General features: G+C 33.9%; 1 protein-coding gene across 1 annotated transcript in view; it reads left to right on the top strand.

Annotated features, from left to right (window-relative positions):
- LOC108297513 (eukaryotic translation initiation factor 1A, Y-chromosomal) overlaps positions 1 to 11,943 on the top strand; it is a 15,778-nt gene extending 3,835 nt beyond the window's left edge. The window contains exons 3-7 of the mRNA XM_017520162.2: positions 2,418 to 2,521; positions 4,278 to 4,328; positions 7,539 to 7,620; positions 8,864 to 8,955; positions 11,644 to 11,943. Coding sequence (XP_017375651.1) covers positions 2,418 to 2,521; positions 4,278 to 4,328; positions 7,539 to 7,620; positions 8,864 to 8,955; positions 11,644 to 11,649 — 335 coding nt within the window. The 3' untranslated portion in view covers positions 11,650 to 11,943. The remainder of the gene's footprint in view (positions 1 to 2,417; positions 2,522 to 4,277; positions 4,329 to 7,538; positions 7,621 to 8,863; positions 8,956 to 11,643) is intronic.
- The last annotated feature ends 1,365 nt before the right edge of the window (positions 11,944 to 13,308 follow it).

Raw genomic sequence — 13,308 nt, forward strand, 5'->3', positions numbered from 1 at the left:
TTTGTCGCCAGCCACTAGGCTGGAGTGCAGTGGCGCAGTCTTGGCCCACTGCAACCTCTGCCTCCTGGTTCAAGCCATTCTCCTGGCTCAGCCTCCCAGTAGTTGGCACTACAGACGTGAGCCACCACACCCAGTTAATTTTTGTATTTTAGTAGAGACAGGGTTTCACTGTGTTGGCCAGTTTGGTCTTGATCTCTTGACCTCGTGCTCTAGCCACCACAGCCTCCCTAAGTGCTGGGATTACAGGTGTGAGCCACCACATCCCGCCTGTAATACAATCTTAATAATTGACTAACCCCATTGGATGGATAAAATGAGATACAGACTAACATACAAAAGAAAAAAATAAATTCATTGGTACATTTGCTTTTGTCTTTTTTTTTTTTTTTTTTACCTAATGAACATAGGAAAAATTTGAAATACTAGTACACAACAAAATTGTAAATATTTGTCACCTGAATTCACCAATTTTTAACCTTTACATCATTTACTTTATTTCTATCTTTGCGTATCTGCATATATACACATTTTTCTAACCATTTTGAATTTCTATACAGATAACTTAGTAACATTAATTTACAGGCTTCAGACCTAAATACTTCAACATATATCTTCTAAGATAAAGCACGTTTCTTTCTCTAACTACAGTACAATTAATTGCACAAATTTAACTTTAATATAATATTGCTAGCAACTTTTATACTATGCTGTTTCAAATAGGTAATCACTAACTACATAGACAGTTTAGATTAGCTTACAATTTAATAGTTCCCTAACAGGACATTGTGTGAAGAGTCCTAATCTCTTAGATAATCTATATTCAAATTTCTCCACATTTAATTATTTTCAGCATAAATACATTATTTAATATTTATAACAAAAACTATGTATGTTTCTATGTCGAATTTTTGGTAGTCTTTTATGTTATAGATAGAAACCACTACAAAGTTAACATCTTTTAATTATATGAAATGTATTTCCTGGCAAAAGACACCTATTTAGCCATCGTCTTTCACTTCTAATATATATTGAGTGTAATTTCAGGACCAGTTTTTTAATTTCTGTTCGTTCTTATTTCGTTTTTATTTTTATCCATGTTGCAGAACTGCTTAATGATAAGCTGAGCTCACCGTCTTTTGTAAAATGGACTCAGTTGCCACGTATATAACAACCTTTCAATGTAGCTTTATAAATTTATCTCTAAATGTAATTATGTGTGAGTCGATATTCTCTTGGATAGTTCTAAGAAGAAACCTTAGTAGTGTGAAAATTTTGGAATTGCCTGTTTCCCTCTATTTCCTTTGTTTGTTTCTTTTTCCTGCCACTTAGAAGAGAATGGCTGTACTGGCTAATGCTCATATTCTTATAAGAGTGCTTTCTAGTAGCAGTGGAATCAGGGCACTTTTGAAAGTATTTCAATTAAACATGACATTTTACTTAGGAATGTCACTCCCATTTTCCAAGAATTTTAGAATAATCACTGAGATAGTCCAAGGTTAATGGGAATTTTTAATAGTTAAGCTATAATTTGTCTCAGTCATTTCTGAGATTAAGGATGGTGAAGATTGAGTTAGGGCTCATGTGGGAGAGACTGATGAAGGGTTATAGTGTATATTTTGAAGTGAGCCACTTTGATGTTGATGTTCAAAACTAAAGTGTAAAATCATGAAAACAACAGTTGACATAATCAGAATGAGTAGGTAATTAAAATGCCTCTACTAAGAGAAATAGCTTGTCACGGAAATGGCATTTGTAACACTGAACAAGTTACTTGACAGGTTTTTATTTACTCTAAAAATAAAGGTGTTAAAATATATGTGCATAGCTGGGAGAGGCCAAAGAAATTGACAGCTAAAGAGTTCTCTGGTTTCTCTAGATAAAACCATAATATGTGACATTTTGAAATAGGACAGTCTGAATGAATTTCTTAAACTTTTTGCTATTTGTTTTATTCTATTTTTCTTTGTAGTTTGATCTGATTTAGCAGTAGGTGAAGGTTTTATTAACAGATAATTTTCTTTTGTTTTTTGTTTTTGTTTTTGTTTTTGTTTTTGTTTTGAGATGGTGTTTTGCTGTTGTCACCCAGGCTGGCATATAGTGGCATAATCTCAGCTCACTGCAACCTCAGCTTCCTATGTTCAAGCCATTCTTCTGCCTCAGCCTCCTGAGTACCTCGGATTATAGGCACCTACCACCACACCCAGCTAATTTTTGTATGTTTACTACAGACGGGGTTTCCCTGTGTTGGCTAGACTGATCTCAAACTCCTGACCTCAGGAAATTCACCTGCCTTGACTGCCCTCCAAATTGCTGGCATTACGAGTGTGAGCCACCATGCCCAACCAAACAGCTAAATTTCACTCATTATGTTTTAACAAATGTTGCACAGGATCTCACCCTTTTTTTAATCTCCTCAGAGTATGCTCAGGTAATCAAAATGTTGGGAAATGGACGATTGGAAGCATTGTGTTTTGATGGCGTAAAGAGGTTATGCCATATCAGAGGGAAATTGAGAAAAAAGGTAGGTGTGTAGATTTCTTTTACTTCAATTAAAAAAAACGTCTGCTTTAAATACATGATCTAAGCAATTTATTAGTTCCCAAAATAATTTTTACAACAGTGACTCATGACAAGAATAAATAGAAAAGGTCTTTGATAGCTTTTAGGTTTTATTTTAAAGCATAATTCCTTTGACTTCTGTTGTATTCCTGCCAGAAATGTTTACTCTGATTTTAGTATTGACTAAAACATGTTTTAATATATAATACAAATGGTCTTGACTCAAACATTAATACTGTGAAAGAATAAGAAATCTGGGAATTTACATTAATAGAGACTAATTGCTGCATATTCCTTCATTAGGTTTTGTCTTTGAGGAAATAGTTGTAGGTGGTACGAGGAAAATTGGAATATGAAATGGTAGACAGCAGATTTGTTACAAATACCATATCAGGTAGTTTTATAAATCAAATTGATTAAAAGTCTCTGGTTCTTAGATTTTATAATTAAAATAATGGTAACTTTTTTTTTTCGCTGAGCTTTCTGCAAGTATTAGCCAGCATATACCTATAGTTCCAGCTCCTCAGGAGGGGTAAGGCAGGATGATGCTTGAACCCAGGAGCTCAAGGTTGCCATAAGCCTAAGAATTCTGCTAATGCACTTTAGCTTGGGTGACAAAGTGGTTTCTATCTCAAAAAGAAAAAAAAAGAATCTATTTGGTATGTTAACATCCTTTCATTTCCAAATTAGTGGCACTTTTGTGGGTTCTCTTAGTCCATTTGGGCTGCTATAACAAAGTACCATTGACTGGGTAGACTATAAACAACAGAAATTTTATTTCTCATAGTTCTGGAGAATGAGAAATCCATTTAATATTGGTGCGGACCCATTTTCTCATGCATATGTGGTGCTTTCTGCCTTCTCCACCCATGGTAGAAGAGATGAACGAGCTCCCTTGGGCCTCATTTATAAGGGCAAAAATCCCATTCATGGGGCATCAGCCCTCATTACATAATCACCTCCCAAAGGCCCAACCTCCTAGTACCATTCCCTTGTGGATTCAAATTTCAACATAAATCTTGAGGAATACAAACATTAAGACAATAGCAGGGGCTATATTTATGTTAATTGGGTGCTTTAGAATCATTCTCTTTAGATACATCTTCTGTATTTTGGACAATTGCATGTCTCAATTTCTACGACTAAGGATCATCTGGAATTTTAAATTCTTGAGTAACTGAAATAAAATTGTTATTTATTTTTAACATTCTAAGTAAGAAAATTTTAACAAACTCAACTGGTACTGTAATTTTCCCATGCCAGACCATAACTCTGTGCTACATACCGCTATACTACGTATATATGTTATAGATTTTTTTTCCCAATTTTATGAGACAGGATCTCTGTGGTCTAGGCTAGAGTACAGTGGCATAGTCATGACTCAGCTGTAGCCTCCACCTCAAGTAGTCCTCCCATCTCAGCCTTCTAAAGTAGCTACAGGCACGTGCCACAACTTTTTTAAATTTTTTGACTTTTTGAACAGTCTAGGCCTCTCTATGTTTTCTAGTTTTGGTCTCAAACTTCTGTGCTCAGGTGATCCTCCTGCCTTAGCCTCCCAAAGTGCTGACATTATAGGCATGGGGCACTTGGCCTGGCATCAAATTCTTTATTTTTTTTTCACACGAGGTGAATAGCATATCTGTTTTATGGGAAGATCCACTAAACATTCTCCTTATTTGCGTTTATTTTAAAAATAATCTGCAGTAAATTTCTTACAGGTTTGGATAAATACTTCAGACATCATATTGGTTGGTCTACGAGACTATCAGGTAAAAACAACATTTAAGTATGTGCTGTGTCTTTAAGTAGTTGCTGATGTTCAGAAGATATGAACTAGGCCCTTTAACTTGTTCCAGCCCCATATACTTTCTCAGTGTTCTGCCATCATCGTTTATTTGGGGCCAGTTGTGTTTAAGACTGTAGAATTTTTCAAATTCAGAAGAATTCACACAGATAGTTAATGGTACATGTATTTTGTGGAAAGACATAATTTGTTTTAATTCTTTGATTTTGTTAATACAATGTGTAGTAAATATTTTCTTGCAGGTTCGGACAAGTACTGTAGACCATTCTGTCCTCATCCATTTAAAGGGCAGTGGTGGTAAAGGCTTTCAGCTGGCATTTCAGACGTGAAATAGTATTGGAGCAGCCTGAATTTTAGTGCTTTGAAGTCAAATTAGAGGATATGTAGTTTTTCATGAAACACAATTATTTGTTTTTGTTTTTAAATATGTTTTTAATTTTTTTCTAATGAGAATGATAGTATATAGGTAGTAATTTTTTATTAGTGTCCTGATTTGCCAAAGCAAAATTTAATAATCTGGGAGACTCATTTACCTAATACTGTTTTACTATTTTGAAACTTAAAGTTGGGAAACCACAAGTCTAGATGATGCCGTTGAATAAGTCAGTTCTCCTCTAAAAGTTTTATAGTTTGGTAGTATAAAGTTAAGCATGCACACAAGTAGTTACAGTACAAAGTATTGTATATGCTTTAATTTTAAGGTGAGCAGCATAGAACAAAGTCAGTAGTAGCCATTTATCTCTAACCTTGAAACTATTTATATGTCATAGGTCTGTAAAATCCATTTGATTACTGCCCATGGAACTTATTACCATTGCTTAACCATATTAAAAAATACTGATATATCTGGATTTTTATTCTCTTGCTACTAGTTGGAGTTTCCTGTAGTCGTCTGTTAAGTCTAGTTACTTGGTAGTGTTAAAGTCTTGTGTTGATCTTTTGTCTGATTGGTCTTTTCTTTATTCTAATGGCATATTGAAATTACTTTTCATTTTGAGAATTTTACTTTTTACATGATTCCTCTGTCCCTATTGAGTTTTTCTGTTTTTTGAAATACTGTTTTCAGAATTTTCTTAATATTTTTAGATATGATTTCTTTTAAGTTTTTAGACATATTATGTCTTATATAAACTAAGTCCAACTCCTGGGATTCCTCAGGAATAATATTTTTTTCCTATGTTTGGGCCACTTTTTTACATATCTTAATTTGTTTCTTGAAAATCGAACATTTTAACTACCACATGGCTGTTCAGGAACTCAGATTCGTACTTCTCAGGGCTGTTTTTACTACTGCTTGTTTGGTGACTTTTCAGAACTAATTCTTTGGCTATTGAAAAGTTGGTTGGTTTAGTAGGCATTTCATGTTGCATTAAGATTTCATTAAAACCACTAAGGAATTAAGCATTTAAAGAGAAATCTTGAACATGTAGAGTAATTCTTTCAACATTCAACCAGTGTCAGTCAACTGACACCTCTTCCTTATTCTTTATCTCATGCTGTGCAGGATATTAACTTCAGTCAGGGGTAAGATTAGGGCTTTCATATGTGCATCTTTATCATGTGCATTACCCTGAACTTATATTTGGCCTTTTAGATTTGCAGAAGTATTTAGGACTTTACACATTTCCTATGCATATTTCATTACAGAGCTTTTTCTTCTAAGTTTTTGGATAGTTTCTTTTTTGTCCGTAGTGTTATTGCCACTTAAAGCATGTTAAAAAGTTGCCACAGATTATTCTTTCTACAAAAGCCCTGGGAGGTAAACAATCACAGTGAATAAGCTCTGAATCAGTTAAGTCAAAGAAAAGCTCTTAAAATGGGGGTTTCCAGGAACTGCCAGTCTGTTTTCTGTAGAATACAGTTAACAGGGAACGTCAGACTTGTTCTGTGTTTTTGTGTAGTTGAGAGGCTGTTGGTGTTTATGAAACTGAGATGAGAAATGGGGATGGGGAAACTTAAAAAGCCACACTGCTTTTTCTTAGTGAGATTCACCTGTTTTTCTTGAATAAACACTCCTTAGTGTTAATTGCATTCATTTGGTTAATTTTCAGATTACTGATTTATGAACTTTTACCATTTTTGTCAGTGTTCTCATTTCTTTTATGAAGAAATAAATTGTAATAAGTCCTTGTTCTGCCATTTCTACAGTCACTGCATGGAGGCATTTATTTTGATAGACTTAATTACACATTGACATATATATATGTGTGTGTGTGTAATATATATATGTATCTGTGTATATGTACATGTATGTATGTATATTAAATATATATTGCACATTGACTTTACATATATATGTATATATATATATATGTAAATTGTACTGTGCTTTTAAAATGTTTTTATGTCCATTGTGTTATTTTAGTCACCATTTTAACAAAATCTTGTTTGCACATAATGATTTGAAAAGTTTTGATTTTACTGCCATTGTGATGGATCACTTTAGTTTAGATCTTATTTAGATTGTAAATTGTAAGCAATCTAAATTACACGTCATCCCAAGTTAGATAAAATACTTTTAAATGGAGAAGTGAACATCTTAGGAGAGTGTTTTTCAATGGTTGCATTAGAAACATCCACCTAGAAGAGCTTTTAAAAATGTGCATTTATGTACCACACCCTAGGCGGGTCTACTTTCAGTCTTAAGGAAGTAGTTATCTCTTTTTAAACTCTAGCTGTCTATTTTTCAAGTTCCATAGACAATTCTGGTAGATTATATATACTAAGAACTACTGATGCATAGAAAAGTGTATTACTTTTTTTACATTATTCCTTAATCCATTTTAGTTTTAAATTGCAGTGTTTGACCTAAGAAGTTTTACATTGCAGTTTTTTTTTTTAATTAGTCTTTTGTTTTTTTTCCAAGAGACTTCTAATTAAAAGGTAACAGTATATAAAGACTGGGCTTGCCTTTGTGCCTTTATTAAAACGAAATCTGTATGTATCTTTCCATATCTATTAATTATTGTTTACTGATGAATACAAACCACTTCCTAATTATTCAGACTCAAGAACTTTTTCTAGAGCATATTGGGGTAGGCAAAGAATAGCAGGACCATTTGTAATAAACATTATGTGGGCTTTTCTTAGATGTCTTTAATTTGAAAGTAAATTGTGAAACAACTGTTGATACTTTGGTATAAGCAGTTTTGAACATTGTTTGTTTATTTCTAAGGATAACAAAGCTGATGTAATTTTAAAGTACAATGCAGATGAAGCTAGAAGTCTGAAGGCATATGGCGAGCTTCCAGAACATGGTAATATCAAAATGATTATATCCACTTGTTATTTCATATTAGTGTTTGTGGAATTTAGGTGAAGGAATTTTTGTAGCATCCTGTTTTACATTCTGTTTTAGTGTATACTTACAAAATGTGTTATAAGTAGTCTTGCCTATACTTCAGTTTACTTCTAGTACTTTGGAAAAGATATTAAGTGGAAATCTCAAATAACGACGGTGTGAACTTAAAAGTAGAAACCTCTAATAAAGAGAATTTGAATTATGAAATTTCCTTTGATGATGAGTTTTTGAATTCATGAGCTTGATTTGTATATAATCACTCAAAGAAATATATATTTTTTAGTGTTTTTCTAAACAATTCTCAAAAGATTGGCAGTTTTCATTTAAGTAAAAGCAACAATTATAATGCTAATAATGTTTGATTCTTAGAGAAAAAAGTATTCAGTTCATCTTACCAAAGTTGTAACTATGGGATTATTTTTAAGAAACAATTGTGTTTTCGTTTTCTTAAAGAAAAAGCCTACATATTTTACTAGGCAGCTGTTTTCATTATTTATCACTTTGCAACTTATGAAAATAAGATTTTTATATAAACATGAACATCCTAATGAAATTATTGGCATTTCAGGAAGTGCTGAAATAATTGGGAATTGAGCTAGCACCGCCTTTTTTCACTTTTATTGCTTAGGGATAACCAGAATTATGATTTAACCAAGTATTTTTCACTGATTTGATAAATCTGTTTAATTTAAAGATAACTTTATATATGTTGAGGATAAGTTGTTAACCTGTGCTCAAATCTTTGAAGGCTACATGGAAATGTTTAGCTATTTAGTTAATATAATTAGAGTCTGCCTGCCATATTTAAAATACCTTTTGTGCGTGTGCTAAGTGAACATTATAAATATCTTTTTAAAATAAAAGAAAAAATACAGCACACATGTTCTTAGAGTCTCACTCTCTCACCCAGGATGGAGTGCAGTGGCACAATCTCGGCTCACTGCAACCTTCACGTTCCAGATTTAAGCTATTCCCCTGGCTCAGACTCCCAAGTAGCTGGGATTGCAGGTGTGCACCACCACACCAGGCAAAAAAAAAATTTTTTTTTTTATTTTATTAGTAGAGATGGGATTTCACCATGTTGGCCAGGCTGGTCTCAAACTCCTGACCTCAGGTTATCCACCCACCTCGGCCTCCCAGAATGCTCACATTACAGGCAAAATCTTGATTATATAATCAGTATATTATTTTATCTTCAGCTAAAATCAATGAAACAGACACATTTGGTCCTGGAGATGATGATGAAATCCAGTTTGATGATATTGGAGATGATGATGAAGACATTGACGATGTAAGTAGACAAACCTAATAGGTGTTTTATCTATGTATTATCTGTAAACTTTACAATCCTTTGGAATATTCTTTTCTTCAAAAATTAATTGTAGCTTTGGCAGTAGGCAATCATAATCAAAGTTAAGTAAGAGTTTCTAAAGAGATAGTTCTGAGAACACGTCCTCAAGAGAAATGCTTAGTCTGTTAAAAGAATAATCTTGTTTGAACCAGTTTGATGCAGCACTGAAATTTACAATATACTTGAAAGGCTTGTTAAAATGTCAGGCCTTCTGCCAGGGTATGTAATAGAATTACATTGTTGATCATCAGTTTGTATTGGTCAGACTCTTGGGGTTTGGTTTGTACCTATTTTGTGGAAATGATTGTTTTTCCTAGTAACAAAGCAGCAGAATTCACAAAGCAGTAAATGCCTCACCTTACTTTTTAATATAATTATATTCAAATAAAATTCACCTTGATTTCTTCCCTTTCTCCATGAGAGTGACTGTGCGTGTGTGAGTGTGCGTATGTGTGTTTATTAAATATGGAATTGGTTGGTGTAGCTTAAATTCATTTGGGTATAGGCTTTTTTGATCAATATACCTGTAGTAAAAATGTGATTCAAAAACTACCTCTATATAGAAACCCCGAAATTATGATTGACTGGATATTAATAAATAGTCATTCTTAACATAGTCTTGCGCAATTACTAGAGCTTTCAAAATAACAAAGGCCAGCTGGGCGCAGTGGCTCACACCTGTAATCTCAGCACTTTGGAACGCTGAAGCAGGTGAAGTACAAGGTCAGGATTTTGAGATCAGCCTGACCAACGTGGTGAAACTCCGTCTCTACTAAAAATGCAAACATTAGCCAGGCATGGTGGTGCACACCTGTAATCCCAGCTATTCAGGAAGCTGAGGCAGGAGAATGGCTTGAACCCTGGAAGCAGAGATCTTGCCACTGCACTCCAGCATGTGCAACAGAGTGAGACTCTGTCTCAAAAAAAAAAAAAAAAAAAAATTTAAAAGGCCAGTCTTTGAAAGTCTAAAACAGGCATAATTGATACTGATGCTCTCACTCCATTGGGAGCTTTTATTTTACATCAGGGACCTCTACAGCTTTTGTTTTACCCCAACATTCATTAAAATTGTTTTCCAGATCTTCAGAGGAATAGAAGAATTTTTAAGTTCCTCTGTAAACATTCATATACTCACCAACAGGATTCTACAATTTACAGTTTATCTTCTTCATCTATCACACCCATCCTTCTCTTCTTCTGATATTACACCTTATATTTTGGCGCCTTTCCAAACTATTTAGATTACTGACACTTTGAATTAAAGGAAATAAACTGAGGACATAATTCTGTTTTACATATATGCATTTATGCAGTTTTTAAAACATAAAGTACTCTAAAATTAAAAAATTTTTTTTTCTTTGGGAAATGTTTCTGAGTCATAAATCTACCTTAATGTAATATAAATTTTAAGGTACACCCAAAAGGAGCAAATGAAAAAGGTTGAAAAACCTGTTGTTCTTGTGAACCAGGAAATCTTAGACAGGTGTCAGGTTAATTTAGAAAGTTGATTTTTGCCAAGATTGAGGATGCACCCATGACAGTCTCAGGAAGCTGTGAGGACATGCACCCAAGGTGGTCAGGGCACAGCTTGGTTTTGTACATCTTAGGGAGACATGAGACATCAATCAATATATGTGAGAAGCACATTGGTTCCATTTGGAAACGAAAGGTGTCTTTGTTAGCCTTTGTAAAGTAGGCAGTCAGATATGCTTCTAACTCAGTGAGCTGAAGGACCACTTTGAATAGAATGTGGGAGGCTGGTTTGCCCTAAGCAGTTTCCACCTTGAGTTTTTCTTAGTAATTTTGGGGCCCCAAGATATTTTCCCTTCATATTCTAATTTATTTATGTACCTCCTATTGGGGACCCTGAGTTAGAGGTCTTTTGGGAATTAAACAGAAAAGGCATTTACTTCATGTTGCAGTAACTAGAAGCATAAACACTGTGTTGTAGATTAAGGGCAAATGTGAACATTTCCACAGCCAATGGCCTTGAAGGCCTCTGGAAAATTAAAAGAACCTATCTAGACTGCATACAGGAACACAAAGTTACATACACAGATATTAGAGTAAGGATCTAGGCATGTTAAATTTTTTCTCAGAAAGTAGGGCAGGAAGACTACTTACTCAGATCGATGCCAATGTTTCCTTTGGAACTAGACCCAGTAGGGTAATAAGGGAAGGAATATAAAGACAATGGCTAATAAAGGAAGTTTCATTTATTTATAGGAGTTTGTTTGCCTATCATGAGGGAGCATTGTAGAAGATTTAGGTGTTTTAGTTTTACTTCTTTGAGTAAATGAACTCAATTTGATTAGGACCATATTTGTCCCATTTTTAAAAGAATTACATTGTGTTTTGTCTGTGTCCACCCTCAGAATATAAGTTGTATAATCACTACCACAAAAGGAAATAAAGAGATGCAAAACTTCAAAGATGTTTTTATATAGTAACATTCTGAATGACCATAAGCTTTACTGGTAACACAAAGGAAATGAGAAAAATTGTTTTCTTGCTGGTACTGAATAACCAGTTAAAAAGGATTTACTTCCCAGATTGCTACTGGGAGTCTTTATATGCAGTAGAACGTTGCAATTAGATACATGGATCTGATGTTCTTTTCAATTACAGATCTAAATTGAACTGAGTGATTTTACATTTGAAGTTTTCTGAGGATTGTTCTACAGTTGGGATTTTGACTATCACCTGTTAAGAAGAGAAATTCGTTTCGTTTATAGTCTGTTAAAGCAAACTGATATTTTCATTGTTTTAAAGTATTTATTTCTGTAAAAGCTGATGACACTGAATTGTGTCACCAAAAAAGAAGTATTAAATATTAATACTTTATTGTTTTGATGTAATGGAACTTAGAGATAAAAGATCATAATATTTGCTGTAAAAACAAATAAACGAATGCCTTTTCTACTGTGATAATTTTACTTCAAGTAATTGGATATTTTGAATATATTTCTGCTTTGTAATCATCAAAAGTTATAATAAGTCCTACTTCCAGTTAATCTATTTACTGTACAGTCTTTCTGTATGTTTCAGCTACTTAGACATTTCCCTAAAGTTTCTGATACAATTTAAAGAAGACAAATCTATATTTGGAATCAGAAAAAAATGGACATATTTTTTATATTTAGCCACATGTATTTTATACTAACATTGATGCCTTATAAATTCTTTTTTTCATGTGTGCCTCCTGTTATTAAGGGAAAAAAGAAGCATTTCCAACCTGCAGTTTTTAAAGTGTAGCAACTTTGAGTAGCAATTTAGAATGTGTACCATTTGCAGAAATTGAACCCTAGGTGGCAAGCAATTATCTTAACATTGGAAATACTGCTATGCCATTTTGTTTTCAAAAGTAATTCATTGCAACCCACAGACTTTGTCTTCATGAACAAGTAAACTACAATGTATAAATGAAAAACTAATTTTATAGCACATTCCATAAACAGCTTTTGTCACATTGTCCCTAAACTGCCAGAGGAGGAGGCAACCATACTGTATGGGAAGATAGTTTCAGGCTGGGGGTGGTGGCTCACATCTGTAACCCTATCACTGTGGAAGGCCAAGGTGGGCAGATCACCTAAGTTCAGGCATTCAACACCAGCCTGACCAACATGGTGAAACGATATCTACTAAAAATACAAAAATTAGTGGGTCATGGTGGTGCATGCCAGTATCCCAGCTACTCGGGAGGCTGAGGCAGCAGAATTGCTTGAACCTGGAAGGCGGAGGTTGCAGTGAACCGAGATCTTGCCACTGAATTCCAGCCTGGGTGACAGAGCAGAACTTCCTCTCAAAATCTGAATGGAAGAGCTACAACAATCCATGTAGTAAAAAAGAGTAATGTTCAGTGTATTTTGGCATAACTTTGTGGTGTTAGTATATTTCATTGTGGGTACTGATTTTTTTTTAATACATACTAGTAAGATTTTATATTACAATTTTCCTTTTTAAAGTTTTGTTCTTAAAGCTATAAAGTTAAAATAAAGGCTGGACTAGTTAGAGTTCACTGGGTACTGTCTTACATAACTTTAATAGAGTTGCAAAATATATTTTTTCTCTTGATAATTTATAAGTAATGAAAACATAAAGGGAATATGAAATCACATGGTTTCAGTAATACAAATATATTTGTAGGAGTAAATATATTTGAAATATATATTTCAAAGAGTAAAACTTCATTGGTCAGGCAAGATGGCTTACACCTGTAATCCCAGCACTTTTGGAGGCCGAGGCGGGCTGATCACGAGATCAAGAGATTGAGACCATCCTTGCCAACATAGT

Source organism: Cebus imitator, unplaced genomic scaffold (genome assembly GCF_001604975.1).
Source record: "Cebus imitator isolate Cc_AM_T3 unplaced genomic scaffold, Cebus_imitator-1.0 Scaffold808, whole genome shotgun sequence".
Classification (NCBI taxonomy): domain Eukaryota; kingdom Metazoa; phylum Chordata; class Mammalia; order Primates; family Cebidae; genus Cebus; species Cebus imitator.